The 16958-nt window shown below is 40.0% G+C and overlaps 1 protein-coding gene across 1 annotated transcript; it reads right to left on the bottom strand.

The window, feature by feature from the left end:
• Nucleotides 1-130: 130 nt before the first annotated feature.
• On the bottom strand, nt 131-16952 carry LOC107161065 (dual specificity tyrosine-phosphorylation-regulated kinase 4-like). The gene is made up of 9 exons (XM_048786296.1): nt 16528-16952; nt 13767-13930; nt 11137-11273; nt 10669-10809; nt 8519-8657; nt 6062-6143; nt 3752-3924; nt 1482-1542; nt 131-1362 (listed from the first exon to the last, which is right to left on the bottom strand). The coding sequence occupies exons 1-9, from the start codon at nt 16595-16597 to the stop codon at nt 1346-1348; spliced, it is 984 nt and encodes a 327-aa protein (XP_048642253.1). The 5' UTR covers nt 16598-16952; the 3' UTR covers nt 131-1345.
• Nucleotides 16953-16958: the final 6 nt, after the last annotated feature.

Below are 16958 nucleotides of genomic sequence, written 5' to 3'. Positions count from 1 at the left end.
TTCCAAAATACAACACCCAACTCTGCAGGAATCTAAAGACTTATGCCAAGAAGTGAAGTCTTATGACGAGCCATTTATAGGCCCACAAATATGCATCATTCATTTTGTAGTTTATCATACTGTTTTTCACTTAAAAGTTTTTTTTTTTTAGTCCAGATTTATATTCTGTGGAATTTCTTTAGAAATCATATAAAGCTTAATTTCCCCATTATGTCCTCTTGAGGGATTCAAATTCAACAGACAATACTCAGTTTGCCATACCAGAGAGACAAATCAAGGAAAATAAGTATTTACTCATTAGTATACATTTTCAGAATAAATATGCTTTATTGTACATGGAAATATAAAACTTTCTGATATTTACTCATGAATACAGCTTAATTCTAATTCCTTTACAATTAATTCATTTGCAAACAGAAGATTTCAAAGGTTAGTAATATAGGGACTTTCACTAGACAGTTTGAGTGGAAAAACACTCATAAGGCCAGGCACAGGGTGCATGCCTTTAAAATTAGCAACTTGGACAGTTGAGGCAGGGTGATCATTAGTTCAAAGCCAGTATCAGCAACTTAGCAAGACCCTAAGCAACTTAGCGAGGCCCTTAGCAACTTAGCAAGATCCTGTCTCAAAATAAAATATAAAAAGGGCTGGGGATGTGGCTCAAAGGTTAAGCACCCCTGGGTTCAATTTCCGATACAAAATAAAACAAAAACAAAAACACTTGTAAAATAGCCAACTCGTGATACATTTTTTGTTTATATACAGAGCATCCTGGTTGCAAAGGCTCCCCTCAGTTGACCACCCCAATACCTAGGAACCAATATCACAGTAATATAGCAATTACATATATCTTTATAAAAATATTAAATTGCAGATAATTTAATACTGCTTTGCTTTTTTAATGTCTAAATCAATGACTAACATTTAACAAAAAGTAATTGCTAACAGAGGTAGAATAAGAAAGGGCAGTTTGGCTATGCACAGCTTTACTAACTGATCATCTTTAAGTCATCAAATATAAATTAAAGATACTTTATAGAAAAAGAGTTTTATAAGTCAGTTGGAAGTAAAATGATGGCTTGCAAGTGACTGACTGCAAACAGTAACAAAAAACAGTTCAAGGAACCAGGGCCTTCAACAGCCTTGTGTCGGGTGTTCCAGAGCAAGGGCCAACTGCAGGGATGAGGCAGCCACAGCCTTCTTCTCTCACTGGTCTTCTGAGTGGGAACCTGATCATTCTCCTGCTCCAATGCATTTGTATTGCCAAGAACCCATTCCCCTTGTGATTTCACCCATCTCATCTCCAGCATGCCATCTGGGACCACTTTTCATTGCCTGTAAGCTCCTAAACCACATCCTGCCCTTTGGTATGGGGACAGGAGAAAAGCAAAATATGAGATTTAGGGTATGGGAAGTACCTTCAAGACCTGTGACACCTCATTAGACACAATGAGATAAAGAGATTAGACTTGGGGACTTACCAAAGAACTTCTGTCTCCTGGAGGCCATCTGAATGAAGTGGGCTGGCGGCAGACCCAGCACCTTCAACAAGCACAGCGTAGTTGGTTCACTCTTGGTGAAGTCACAGATTCAAAGACTGTTAAGAGCTAGGTGGGACTTTGGCCACATTTTGCCTTTTACAGATAAGAACTTGAGGATATTAAGTGATGACATCAAGTCAGTAGCATGGCGGACCCAGAGCTCATGTCTCCAGGGCTGTCTCAGTATCTTAAGATTCACATGCTATTCTAAACATACATCAGCACCAACAAAGGCAAGCCACCTTGATAGCAGCCAGATCTCAATGTCGGTACATGCTGATCACGTTGAATTAGGAATGACACACCCTAGCATGGAACACCGGGAAGAGAAGGGAGGGAAAGGAGATACAAATCACCAGAGAAGGCATTTCTTGTAAGATAAATTCCTTCTTGGAAAGAAAAGTGTAGGCCTACTTATTCACTTTTCTCTACTGAACCTTATAGGAGTGTACAGATAAAGAAATTTATGGGTTGCTCTCAGCCCTAGGTTTCTGGCCATAATCCATGCACAATCCTGCCTTCCTGCTCCTCAACCCTACAGATATCAAGGGGAAACTGAGTCAGTCCTGGGGCAGTGGGAAGCTCAAGCCAGATGCCCCATTCACCTTGGTATTAGAAGCAGGAATGGTTCAGGGATATTTCATAAAATCATTACTAACCTTAGAAGTCATCTGGTCTGACCCCTTCATTTTCCAGTCCAGAGTGGGAAATGACTTGCCAAAAAGTCAGAACAAGGGCTAGACCCCAAATTTACTAACTCCCAGGCCAGTGTTGATTCCACCATAGTTACCATTTCTAGATATTTTCATCTAAATTATTTTAATATTTTATTATTAGTTTCAAACAACAAATGAAATCATTTATATTTAATACTTCTCAAAGGCATGTGTCACTGATTAACTTTGAGACAATCTAGAAAACAGAAATTTAGCTTTTGATTTAGAGAGATTCACGGTCAAACTTTTATCAGTTTACTAGGAAAATCCTAAAATTTGAATTTTTCAAATTTTTAGTTATTTTCTCCATTTTGTCTAGTTTAGCTCTACAAGAAAACTTCATTGAAAAAAAAAATGAGATGTGATTAATAATCCTGTGATGAGTCTTAGTAAAGCCTTTTTACTGGCAAATAGTCCTCCCAGGTTAAAAGAGCAAAAGTCATTACTGAACGCTACCTATTTTTTGTCAGATAATTTCCAATTATTTGTTTCAGCTGATAGGTTGATAAAAATAATTTCTGATGATAGATCATTATTCAACTGTTACACAGAATTCAAAAAAAGTCATAGAATGAGACAACATAACTAGAACAGCTTTCCTTCCTGGGTTCACATCTTTGGAATCAATGTATTGTAATGGCCTGGTCCTGAGCCTGTTCATTGTAGCAAGAAGTAATGTTGGGGCTGGGTTTGTGGCTCAGTGGTAGAGCACTTGCCTAGCATGTGTGAGGCACTGGGTTCAATTCTCAGCACCACATATAAATAAATAAAATATAGGTCTATCAACAACTAAAAAAAAATTTTTTAAAAGTAGTGTTCACTTACAGGTATAAAAATTAATGGGAAAAAGAGAAAACTCAGCTCCATTTATTCTTCTAAGAGGTATATACAATGTGAAGTAAAATTTCACATTTTATGCCTACTAATTATCTTAATTTATGCACTAGTTCTATTTTAGTGATCTCTTGAGAAAAAAATTCTACACATGGAGCTTATGATAATAAAAATTTGAAGTTATAGTGATTGATATATTTAAAAATAAAGCTATATTAAATTAGAATAAAATTCTATATATAAGGTAGAATTTAAAAAGTTCATTCAAGGAGGAAAAAGAGTTAAAGAAAGGTACAACTGTTAAAGAACTTATTCATGTCATTTTAAAGGTAGATTTTGGTGGGTATTAGGTCACTCATTTTTTTTTTTTTTAATTCTTTTGGCTATATTTGAAAGATTGCTTTAACAGTTTTATTTTTAAATGTCACAATTTACATTAAGGGGGAAATGGCATCCTTTGAAACTATGTAAATTTATAATAAAAATGTTAGTTCTCAAAAATGTACAAGAAGTATGTAACTTCAAAAACACTTTTAGGGAAACTTTGACCAAAGGAAAAAACAATAGTATGCAGGCCACTGCCCTTGATGAGTCTGATGTAGCTCCATGTCAGGACTGAAGCCATACAAGGACATCAACCAAGCAGGCCTTCCTCCTCACCTCCATGATGCAGGCCAGCTGCTCCACCTCATTCTCCCCCGGGAACAGAGGGTAACCCGTGTACAGCTCTGCCAAGATGCAGCCCAGGCTCCACATATCAATGGCCATATTGTAGGGGTGACCCAGAATCACCTCAGGGGTTTGGTAGAACCGGCTCTGGATATAGGTGTATACTGCTAGGGCAAAAAGAGAAATCTGATGTGGGCAAGCTGGCTTTCTCTCCAGGGCCCCCTCTCCAGGATAGTTTGGCAATTAAAGATGGCAGATAATTTAGAATCCCCCTATCCCCACCTTCTTACCCTATTGAGCTCTGCAAGATGAAAGTAACATCAAAAACAAAACATCATCAAATCCTCACAACAACCTGATGATTGATAAGGAACTCCAAAGTAGGCATTGTTCTGAGCAAGTTAAAGCAGGGTACTTTAAAATACTTTATGTCAGACAAGTTTTTAAAGAAGCAAACCATAAAACTAATATAAACTAAGTTTTCAAACTGTCAGGTGAGCTTTGGAAAGATAATTTCTGACAGTATTGTGATTTGGCACTGGGGGAAGCATATCAGAATTGGAAGTGTACAAAATGCAAAATTTAAATTCAATGTCTATTCAATATATTATATATATATATATATAGTATATATATATTTATTTATTTATTGTATAATGAAGTACTAAAAGAAAAGCTCAACAAAAATCTCAGCAAATAAAGATAGAAAGAAGATTATATCGTAGGGGGCCTAAATTTTATAGATAAGGAATCTAAAACCAGAGAAATGGAACATTTTGATTTTTCCTATGTTGTGATTTCCTGGATTGAGAGGGGCTATAATCACTTCTTTAATGTTTAGATTGGTTATAAGAATGTAATAATTCTGTAACTTAAAATAAATGTTTGATTAAAAACAACTTTTATACCATGCCTTTTCCAAAATGAATTTGAGTACTATGCCAAGTTCATATATATAGGGTACTTTAAACCATAAATTTAATGGCACCTGTGTGGTGCTTAGCATGTGCCAGGCACTATCCCAAGTGCTTTATGTAGATGAATTCTTCCAATCCTTACAAAAGCCCTATGAAGCAGGTACAATTTTTGTCTCAATTTTAAAGATAAGAAAACTGAGGTTAAATGAATTGTCAAGGTCATTCAGCTTCCAGTGAACAGAGCTGGGAATTGAAACCAAGAAGTCCAATTCCAGTATCCATACTCCATAGTGCCTCATAGTCAAAGATAAAAGGAAAGTCAGGAGAAATATAAAGGAGGACGTTACTGTCAGAAAGCAAGTATACAGTAATTGCAAACTCAGTTCTGAGCATCCTGGCAGCCCAAGATAAATAGCAACTAATAGGTTAATACAGTTGCCAATATCTAAAAAGAGTAAACATACAAGTTCTTTATGGGGAGCATTGTTTTCTGGATGGAATTCTTATAGGATCCATATGGAAAAATATATTAAGGAGATAGGTCCTCCAAAGTGGTTCTGCAGACTATTTGGGAATACCTACCTATCCGATAGTCCTTTCTGCAGCCTCAGAGGGCTCCCTCTGACACATTCTGACACCAGGAAGGCTGGTCCCACAGTCTTTTTGTGTGTGCGTGCCCTTAATAGAGCCTGTGTATCTTCCCAATCATTCTACCTATTTTATTTTACTTTTTTTTTTAATCTTTCTGTCTCTTACATTATACATAAGCAACCCAGGACAGGTAATATTTCATGTTTTGGTTTTGGTACCCAAACCAGCAAATGATGAATACCAGAAAATAGACATTTGTTGAATGGTACATGTTTTCTACATCAGTCTTGACAAAAGCCAAGTTAATTGAACTTAAATCAAATCCAATAAAGGTTGATGCAAATGTGCTCCAGGGCTACTTCCTGCATTCTAGTTTGGAAAAAAAGTACAAAGCCTAGAGAATCTAGGACAGTAAATCCCAAACATTAGAATGGCTGTTTTCTAAAGTGCAAACTCCTGTGCACTCTCCAGAAATTTAGTAGGGTGAGGTCCTGGAAACTATAATTTTTCAAAGCCCCAAGGTGTTTCTGATACACATGTAGTTAGTTTTGTGACCCAATGTTTATTGGTAACTTCATGTCCACAGAATATAAGATCTTTAAAGAGCCTCTATGGTATTTGAATCTAATTTCTCATTTTATAGATGAGGAAACTTAGGCTCAGAGAAGTGAAACACCTTGTTCAAAATCATACTAGTAACCTTGGATGGCTGATCCTAGATTGGAACCCAGGTAGTCTTGTGTGTAAACGAAGAGAAATTGCAATGGGAGAACTCAGACAGTGGGGAACCTACCTTTCTGGTGCTCATAACAACTGGACCCAAAGTCAATAACTTTAACTGCGATTTGGCCCTTTTGGTATAGCACTATATTTTCCTAGCACAAAGAGAAAAAAGACAGGTGAAGTTTATAAAAATTAATGTTGTCCAAGGTGCTCCACTTACTTAAATGCTCACCCCTACAGGGCCTAGTTCAAATCTGACCACCTTCAAACTCCTCCTCTGGCATCTTCTCCACATTCCATTGTACTCTCTTGCTCTTATTTCCCATTGATTTGTAGTCTACACCTTCTTTGGATTCATTATTCACTGTTTTGCATGTATCTTTCCCCATATTGATTATGTAACTCCTGAAGATGGTGGGTTTATTAATATCTTCTTCCACACCCAGTTCTGTGCCTCACTTGCCTTACAAATATCACTGAATTGGTTTAATGCCCCTGTAGACCTACCACTATGACAATAAAGAACATAAATAAACAAATAAATAAATAAGTAACTAAATAAGTTAGATTGGGGTTTGTGTGTCTCACACTGACTTTGGGGAACCCATGAAATGACAAGGTCGAGCTTCTGGGCTATCCTTTCAGCACTGGCTGAGGTTGGAAGATTAAAGTCCTACTTGTGCCTCAAGGATCTCACGTCAAATGAATGGATCATGTGATTGCGTGCTGAGTACATAACATGGCACATATGACATAGCAGGCCTCTTCTGAAGCCTCTGGTACCAAAACTAAAAATCCAAATTTGCTCCACGGTATCTTTTCTAAAGAATGTTTGTGTTGATGCAAGGAGGATAATTAGCAGAAATCTTAAAAGAATTTCTAGTGAGTCTCTAGCCCAATGGAAAGAAGACCCCTTCACTAGATGGGGCTGGCCCTTTGTTATGATAAAAGCCCAAAGTTTGCTGTGTGGAAGGCTTAGTCATCAGCCTATGGCACTGTGGAGAGGTGGTAGGTCCTTTAGGAGCTGGGACTAATTGGAGGAAGTTAGGTCACTGAGGTTGTGCCTTTGAAGGGGATATTGGGACCCTGTCTCTTTCTTTGGTTCCCAGCCACATGAGGTAACAGCTTTGCTCTGCCATGAACTCCTAATGCCAGGTTCTGCCTCATCACATGGTTGAAGCCATTCAACCATGGAGTGAAACCTCTGAAAACTGTGATCCAAAACAAATCTTTCCTCTTTGTAAGTAGTTTATCTCAGGTATTTTATCACAGGGACCAAAAGCTGACTACCATACCCTCTCATCTCCCATCTTTTTGGTAGAAAGAATTCCAGGGAAGGGACAAATGCAATGAGCTATCATAGCTCATCCATACTAACCATGAAGTCCATAAGAATAATTCCCTGATTCTTTACTCACAAAATACCCTGCTGGTTGTGTGTATGTTTTCCAAAGGGATGCACATATTTGGTCTACTTGATATACTTTGTCAAGGAAATCTGTTACTTTATATTTTAGCCATTAAGTGTCTTACAGATTTCCTTGGTGAAAGTCACTTCCCTAAGCCCAAGAACCATGGGCATTGTGAATTTTTGGAACCGCAAAGCTAAAGGTTAGGAATTTGGAAATGGAGAACAAAGCAATGTCCTCCCATATCTTTACAATATTAAGTTACAAAAAATATCCTCAATTTTATTTATGAGTAACAGTTTAAAAAAATTAAATCATGTTTGGGGGTGCAGAGAAGGGAGTAAGGAACTTAAGGGATATTCACCTTGTGAAGGTCAGATTACTTTTGGAACGAGCATTCCTCACATGTTGTCCTTAGCTACCTCTATAGTATTACTTCTTCATATTGGCAATCATTGGCTCATTTAACAAGCATTTATTTATTGCCTTCCATTATTCTCACAGGCACCATATTAGGTCCTGGGGACATAACAGTCTGACCTTGGGAGAGCTTGCAGTCCAGTGGGAGACACAGAATGAGCTAAGAATACAATACTAGCATGACAAGTAAGAAGGGCACAGCCACTGAAGGAGAGGAAGTGGTCTGAGGTGGGCCATACCTGAGGAACAACACAGAGTATAGTGGATCTAGTAAGGACTTAGCAGAGCAGAGTAGTAGAATGATCCATCTACGTGAATGGCACAAGCCTCTGCAGAACAGATAAGGGGAAACTCTAGAATCCAGCAAGAATTCTTAAGAACTATAAGCGACTAATGATTGAAAGGGCAAAAGTGGGTAAACCCAGACCCCACAACTACTTGTGGAACATCTTGATGCTCAAGACAGCCACCACCCACCCCTACCACTTCTGCAGGAAACCCCTCTGGTTCTTAGCTGCCTCAAGTACACTACACCTCTCTTAGTCCTTCCAAAATGTGTGCCTCAGGCTTCACTGCATCTCACTTAGCCTATAAGCAGGAAATTTAGGGCTGCCACTCTGGAAGCCCTGGCCATGCTGGCTGCCCTAACTGCCACTAAAGAGAACCTGCTCTCCTGGCAGGACAGAGGTTATACTCACAGGCTTGAGATCACAGTGGATGATTTTCTCTACGTAAAGCATTTGCAAACACTTCAATACAGAGAGCGTGAAGCGTCGAACTACCGATAGACTGAAACCTTGAAAGCTATTACTCTTCATCAACTCATACAAGTTGATTCTGGGAAAGACAGAAAAAGTGATGAGTATAAAAAGTATCCAAGTTTGAACCTTCAAGTAATCCTGTGTTATCTGGATTCCCTTCTAGAAGCAAGTAAATCTCAAATCAGTAGGTAAGGTTTTTCTTTCTGATAAACTGAGCCTTCTCAGTGACTCAGGGTAGACCCAGATTGGCACTCAAACATGCTGGATTCTCCAATGTACCCCGATTTCTTACATGACAAAGCCACTTAAGTACTTCATTTACATGTGTGGGTTCAGAGATTGGATCAAATTTCTATAATAGTCATAGTTCTCAGGCCCTTGGAAGGGCCCCGGAAGCCCACTAGTCACTCAACCAAGTCATTCCTACCCTGACCTAACAAGATTATCTAAATATTGTAGGTAAAGGAGAAAGAGAGTGTGCTGACAAGAGCTAAGGTAAATGAGGGACTCCTACTCTATTAAAGACAAGTGTGGCTGCTTGGTCCCATCTAACTGTGGCTTTGCTATAATGAAGGCTGGCTCTTGCCAGATAATCCTCAGTTCTCTAGAGAGGTAGAATCCTGAAATATTATATAAAAGCATATTCAATTATATGAAATCTGCTAACTTACAAGTCTTGGAAACTAATGCCAAGCATTTTAAAAAGAAAAACTTGTTTGTAAATTGCCAGTTTGTGATCTCTGTGCAAACTGTGAGACAAAGATAGGAAGGAAAGAGAAGGACCTAGAAATGACTCTGCAGGCTCTTCCTGATCTTCCATTTCTAAGATTATCTAGCCTTGGTGGTATTTAGAAAGCCATATTTTTTGTACCAGGAATTGAACCCAGGGACACTTAACCACTGAGCCACATCCCCAACACTTTTTTATATTTTATTTAGAGATAGGGTCTCAATAAGTTGCTTAGGGCCTTGCTAATGGCTGAGGCTGGCTTTGAACTTGCAATCCTCCTTTCTCAGTCTCTTGAGCTGCTGGGATTACAGGTGTGCACCATTGTGCCTGGCAAGCCATTCATTCTTGAGAGGTACAACACCATCCTGACCTGGGCACCTCCACCTTACTAGGCTTAGGATTCTCCTTCTACACACTGGCCTCTCTTGACCTCACAGAGCCCTTTTAAAGTACAATGATGTCCTAACTGGGCATTGTGATTAATGGGCAAGAAAGGCAGCCTGGACTGTCTGTTTTGCTCCACAGAAGACGATGCCCTGTTGCATATGGTAGGATAGAACACATTTTGTAATTATCAGAGATGGTGAGGGGAGTGCCCATGCTCCCTCTCAAATATAGCCTGTTCCTAGAACCTCACCATCAGTGATGGTGTCGTGGGAGCACCAAGTACTAACTCAGGGAATCCAGAAACATATGTCTTCTAAGGGTTCACCCTGATTTTTCTCCTTTGCTAAATGTCTTCTGGGCTTGTTTAAATTGCAGCATATTGACTTCTCAGAGAGAAGAATAATCAAATTAGCATGCATTTTCCCATTTAGAATGCTTTTTCAGTTCCAATATTCACCCAAATGATTTCAATCTATTTAAATCAAGACTCTGCTCTCTTACCCAAAATATCTGCCCTTCTCCTTCTTTACTCAGAATTAAAGTCCTTTTCCCACTCTGATCATCCAGCTTCCTGTTCTTTTAGGTTTCAGCCTCTATACCATAGAGATGGGAAGCCAGTGTGTGGGGAACATGATAGCAAAGAAAGTCCTTTTAAACATGTTTCAATTTAGCTCTTGAGGGCAGAGGCCTTGTTTTGGACTTTCCACCTACTCAGTACTTAGTCCTCAGCACCAGGGAAGCACAACATGAGTATGCTGGCAGATAACAGGTTTACTGAGGAATGGGGTGAGATCTCCGTTTTGGGTCCCGTTCTCCCCACTCCTGGACCTGCTAGATAACTGTGCGACTGCTATGTCTACACTAGTCACTAGATATTCACGCCCAGAAAAATCTAGTTTTATGACTTCAAAGTTTTTCTTCAAGTTCCCTTAAGCAACTTTTCAAAAGAAAATGAATCAAAAAGACTGACCCCAAAAGTTCAAAGGTGATGCAGAGGTGATTCCGGAAGTAGAAAAAGTCCTTCATGTGTACCACATTGTACTTGTTGTCTTTATCCTTCCTTCTGAGGACTTCCAGGATCCTCAGCTCCACCAGGGCCTGGTAGTGAAATCTGAGGTGATTGGGGAGTGGCAGGGAGGGTGGGGAATGAGGACAGAAAACACAGGTATCATGTCATAGCGCAGCAATTAGCCCGTTTTCTCAGACCCTACCACAACCCCAACAGAAATGTCTAACACCGCAGAAAGCACTAATAACTCCACACTCTTACTTCCGCTTTGCCCCTTCATGGACTCAGACATGAAGAGAGAGAAATAGGAAAGGGAGAATAAAGAGAAATATAAGAGGAAGAGGCAGAGGCAGAAAGGTTTGGAGTCCTGAAGCAGCTAGAAGCCAGGCAATCCATCTTCTATGGCCTATGTCATCCATGGAGCCACACCTCTTTTTGTTCCTGATGATTTTCAGGGCCATCAACTCATTGTTTTTGTGATCCAAGCACTTGGCCACCTGTCCAAAGGACCCTTTTCCAATCATCTCCAGAACCTTGTAGCGGTAGGCAATGTGGTCATGCAGGACCTGCAGAAGCCAGGCCAGAGGTGAGGAAAAGAGCCAGACCCTAGGGCCCTTGGATCCCCATCCCTAGATCATGGATCACTCCTTGGAGGGGAGTGGTTCTGAACTCCCACCCTTCTTTCTGTTACTGTAGTGATTAGGTGATCTCCTGGATCCAAGACCACCCTTGTGGTGCCAGGGGCAGTTAGTTCCACAGGCTCCATCCATGTCAAGCAGTGAAAAGAACATTAGTTAGTCTTTGGAAATGGTGGGTGCTAGTCCCAGCCCTTTGGTTTCCTGCATGTCTTTCTTGGGACCTAAAAAGTAAGGGGGCTGGATAAAACTGAAAGTTCTTTCTATTTTGGACATTTCATGACTCTTCAAGTTCAACATCAGCTCCCTTTTAGGGGAGTTCTATCTCTGACCCTTGATGTGCCTCTATCAATCAGAGAAGGCTTTATGCCTGTTCTGTTCCTTCCTGACCAGATTTGTTCCTCTCTTATACTTATTCATATTTAGTCCCCTTCTGAAGTTAATACAGACTTCTTGGTGAGAGTAATATTTTCTAAGAGCCAGAATCACCCATGACTATCCTTGTGCAAGAAACCAGGTGTTTAGTTAAAACCACAGGAAATTTTCCATTAAAGACTTGAGCTAGGTGGCTTCAAATAAGTCACTTATGTACTCTGAGCTAGAGTGACCACATCTGTGAAGATGAAGATGAGAATCTGGATAAGATGATTTCTAAGGTCATCAGGCTCTTGATCTCAGCTTTCTACAATTACACATGAATTTGAAAGAGGTGAGGGATGAGCGTGTACAAGTTTTCAGGTTGGTTTGTGACTGTGTGTTTGAGGATAAAGGATTATTCACAAAGAAGAATCAACACCATAAATTTGAGCATGTAAAACATTTTACTGATACATCAGAGAGGGTTAGTCTAGACTAAAAGATCTTTCATGAAAATGGGACAGAATCTGCACAAATTTGGCATATATTTTTCAAGCATTTACATTTATCTTCTTCATGTCATCAGTTTGGTTGCCTCATAATTATTGGCTTACATGTCAACTTGGACTTTGGTTGTGCTTACTTGACTCATGATAGTTCCCTTTGTATTTTCAGAGTCTAATAGATTCCAAGCTTATGACAGGTGCTCAGTAAATAATTTTACAATTAACATTTGTTGTGAGAATGTAGCTATCATTTGTTTGGGAATTATATATTTGTGTATATGCTGGAATAAAATAGGAATAAAAATTGGAGCTTACAGAGAATGCACATTATCCCTCTCTCCCCATGCAAATCATACTTCTCTAAGATTTGGGACTAAAGAACTGAGTTCCAGTGAATTCCCATAAAGGTAGTATTGACACCCCAGGTAATTTCTTAGAGACTCTAGACTCAGGTAGGGCAAAGCAAAGGAAGGAGCAAGGAGTGAGGGGTTGTGGACATGTGGTTGAATTGGAGAAAATGTTTATATTGAAGATTCTTAACCAAGGACCCATTAATGCCCCAAAGCATTGCACATACACAGCTTAATGTTTCTGGGATGAAGATACTCAAAGGGATCCTTGACCTAAAATTGTTAAAAACCAGGGTTCTAGATGAAGAGTGAGTGATAAAATCACATCCTTGCTTCTTAGAAGTGTTACCTAAGGACCTGTGGTATAGGCTTCACCAAGATGCTTTTCAGAAATGCAAAATCTCAGATCCCACCCCAGACCTGCTAAACACAAATCTGCACCTGAACAGAAACCCAAAGTGATTTGTGTGCACAAACTTGAGAAACATGATGTTAAGAAAATTTATCTCTTCTATGAAGCCCTCAAAGATTCATATCCTAAAACCAAGTTGTGATGGAATTTCCAGAAGTAGGAAAGTGCAGACAGCTCACAGCCTGGTGGACTAAGTGTCACTCATGCAGGCATCCTCAGAAGAGGGGGTCACTGTCCAGAATTCATCCTCAGGTGAGAAAGAGGCATTACCCTGGGATCCCCAGAGGTACAGTCAGAAAAAGAGGAGTCTCTGCAATCAATTTTTGAAAAATGGAATGAAGTAAAGCACTGTGCACGAGGGACACTACAGTGACAAAAACTATTCTTATCTGTGGAGGGAATGACATCTGCTATAAAACACAAAAGGAGCCATGAATAGGCTTGTGTGGAGGAGACAAAAAGGGAGATTGAGGGGCAAGTGCATCTTACTCCAGTCTGATCTTTTCCAAGGGGTCCAGGACAGTGCAAGAGAATAGCCTGTGAGAGTTCACTCAGGATGCAAACTTGTTATCCCAAATACCCTTGAAGAAAATCACCATTCTGTTAGAAGATTTTGCATACTAAATTTCATGTTTAAACAAGGTGTTTATTTGGTTTAGCACTCATTAGAATCTGTTGGAATGTCTAGTTCCTGTCATCTCAACACAAAACATTATAAAATATCCCCTTTTGCTTTCCTTTCCATACTCTCTGTTGCACCCAAGCCACCTGAGGTCACCATGACCTCCTCCCTCATCACCTTCAGATAGGAGCCATGTTCATCATCAAAACTTGTCTTGCTGAATTTCTCTGGAGCCACATTGAGTTTCTCAGCATCAAGCCCCAGGGACCATAGCTCTGTGTAGCCCAGGATTTCACTTTGCTCATAAGGAGACAGCTTACTCTTAAAATTCTTTAGGGCTTCTAAGTGAAAAAACAGGATAATTGTTAGTTAAGTTGAGGCAACAAGGGTATTACCGAAAGTGCAGATGATGTGATGTCTTTTCTAGTTCATGAGCCTTTTCCTCAAATAGGTGGTTTCTTAAAGATAATGCATGGAGAATATTCCCACGAGGAAATATAACAAGGATAAATGCCAAGGTTTTGGAACTATTTTAAAAAATTCAATATGACAACACAAACGTAAGGGAAAAGAGAATTTAGTGCCCCAAGAGCTATGGGTTGCTGCAAAATATGAATTATTATTATTATCATTATTATTATAAATATTTAAAATAATAAGTCCAGAAGTAAAGCCTATAACAATAGTGTACCATTAAGGTGATATTTGTCCAAGTTCATGTGGAATCAGGTCAGACAAATAGTTTATTTTGAGAAGGTTTGAAAACTACAAGTTTTCTGGACCAGGCAGGTGACATAAAAGCAACTTTAAAAGTCCAGTGGTATAGTCCAAGGAGAAGTATAGCTGGGTCAAACTAACAGTGGTTCTAGTCCCAGATTTCCAAGGAATCTCCATACTGCTTTCTAAATTGGCTGTACCAATTTGCAGTCCCACCAGTAATGTATGAGTGTACCTTTTTTAAAAAACAGCATACTATAGGAACACAGCCACATCCATGTTTATAGCAGCACAATTCACAATAGCTAAACTGTGGAGTCAACCTAGATGCTCTTCAGTGGATGAATGGATAAAAAAAAATGTGGCATATATACACAATGGAATTTTACTCAGCAATAAAAGAGAATAAAATCATGGCATTTACAGGTAAATGGATGGCATTGGAGAAGATAATGCTAAGTGAAGTTAGCCAATCCCCAAAAAACAAATGCTGAATGTTTTCTCTGATATAAGGAGGCAGACTCATAGTGGGGTAAGGAGGGGGAGCATGGGAGGATTAGATGAATTCTAGATAGGGGAGAGGGGTGGGAGGGAAAGGGAGAGGGCAGGGGATTAGCAAGGTGGTGGAACATGATGGACATCATTATCCAAAGTACATGTATGAAGACTCAAATTGGGTGTTAATATACTTTATATATAAACAGATATGAAAAACTGTGGTATATAAGAATTGTAATGCAAAAAAGTACATGTATAAAAGCATGAATTGGCATGAACATACTCTATATACAAAGATATGAAACATTGTGCTCTATATGTAATGCACTTCTCTATCGTGTATTTAAAAAAAACTAAAATCAATAAAACTAAAAAAAAAAAGAAAAAAGAAAAAAAGTCCTGTGGTTACTCCCACTCCGGCCTGCAGGGGAGCCAGCTAATACTTCAAACCATAGAGGAAATGCTTGTTAGTGCCTCTCTAATCTACATGAGACAGATCACATGAGCGTTTGTGTTAGGGCAAGGGGGGCCAGGTGGGGAGTGAGATCACTTGAATAAAATGAAGAGTACTCAGAGACAGGAAGCCAGGATCAGGGTAGGAGGCACCATGTTATTTGACAAACTGCTGAAAAGTTGAACTGTGAGGAGAAAGAAAGAAAAAAAGACATAGAGCACAAGGCCACTGTCTTCATATACCCGAAGAGCAGTCATGTCAAAGCTAAATAAGGCATGTTCCTTGCCCAAAGGACAGAATCAGGACCCAAGATAGAAGGAGGCAGATACCATCTCTGTAAAGGCAGAATGAACTCAGAACTGAAATCATCTCCTGGCAGGAGGGTCACTCCTGAGATCATTTAAAAAGGACAACAATTTCAACTTCAGCACTGTGGCAGAAAAGCTGTGAGCAGTGGACAGTGTTGGCATATGGTAAGTGCTAAGTGGACTTTGGTTCTCTTCCTTTGAATCCTAAGAGGTCATGAAATCTCTGAACTTCGTGAGGAGTGTAGCTCCTGCCAGAAGACTGTGTGTGATCTTTCAGACCTCACAACAGACAATTACCCAGGCTTAATCTGGCAGGCTCCACAGAGGCAGCTGTCTTCCCACACCAGACTTGGTCCACAGCCTGAGCTTGTAGTCTCTGACCAGAGCTGCAGCTGAGGACCAAATTCTCCTGGCAGGCGACTGATTCTCTAAGGCATCTGAGCCTGTCTAACCCAGAAGGCCCCACTCAGAGCCCTCTATTGGAGACCCAGCTGAGGCCTGCCTCAAGCACCTCTGCCAAGACCCCCTTGTCAAGAGAAAGGCAGAACTTTCAGGACACTTTACTTTCAGTATTCTGGACTTGTCCACTCCTAGCTCCTCCCCACTCACTTTCCTCTGTTCCTAAGTCCGTAAAATGACAGAAGTCTTTTGTTGGGGCTCCCCAGGCAGTGAGACAGTGCCCTCTGTCTGCACTAATGCATCTGACACTTACCTTGAATAGTTCCAAGGTAGGTAATAGAACAGTGTGATGCTGGTACTTCCTCTTATCCCAACCTCTTGTTTATACTGTTTCAGTAAGAGGGTAAAGGCTTAACTTCTTTCATTTTGATTTGTAGCCTTAGTTGACTACTCCAACATATGGCCACTAAGCCCTCTCCAGGTCAGCTCAGCTCTTAACACTGACCCCCACCCCCGCCAACTACCGCCTATGCTGCTACTGCCCACCCCACCAGTGTCATACCTGCTGCCGTCAGAGGCACCTTGTGCTTCTTTGGTGGTTTCTCTTCTACCTTGTGTTCATGAGTCTTCATGCTAGGGTGGAAAGGTGCTTCTAAAGCCTTGTACTCAGAAGCTTACGACTGTGCGTTTGAATTTCTTGTCCAAGGAAAGAAATTGGTAATAAAGAACTACTTCAACTTCTTCTGGGGGACATAAACTATTTATATGCCCCAAAACACTCACATCCAGACAGGATTTGTCCTACCTTTCCAGGGAGAAAACAGTAGTTAAGAGACAGTAGGTTTTCTCCACCTTTCTCCCAAAGGAAGTATCTAATTCTCATCTCATGCCCCAGGAGACATGCACATTAGAGCATACAGTTGACAACCCCAGGGGTGTGTCACTGTAGAAAGAGATGAGAACAGTTTTTATCATTGCTCTTGAGGAGGCCAG

Source organism: Marmota marmota, unplaced genomic scaffold (genome assembly GCF_001458135.2).
Source record: "Marmota marmota marmota unplaced genomic scaffold, marMar, whole genome shotgun sequence".
NCBI lineage: Eukaryota > Metazoa > Chordata > Mammalia > Rodentia > Sciuridae > Marmota > Marmota marmota.
The sequence above is the reverse complement of the archived record's forward strand: the minus strand, read 5'-3'. Positions and strand labels throughout refer to the sequence as shown.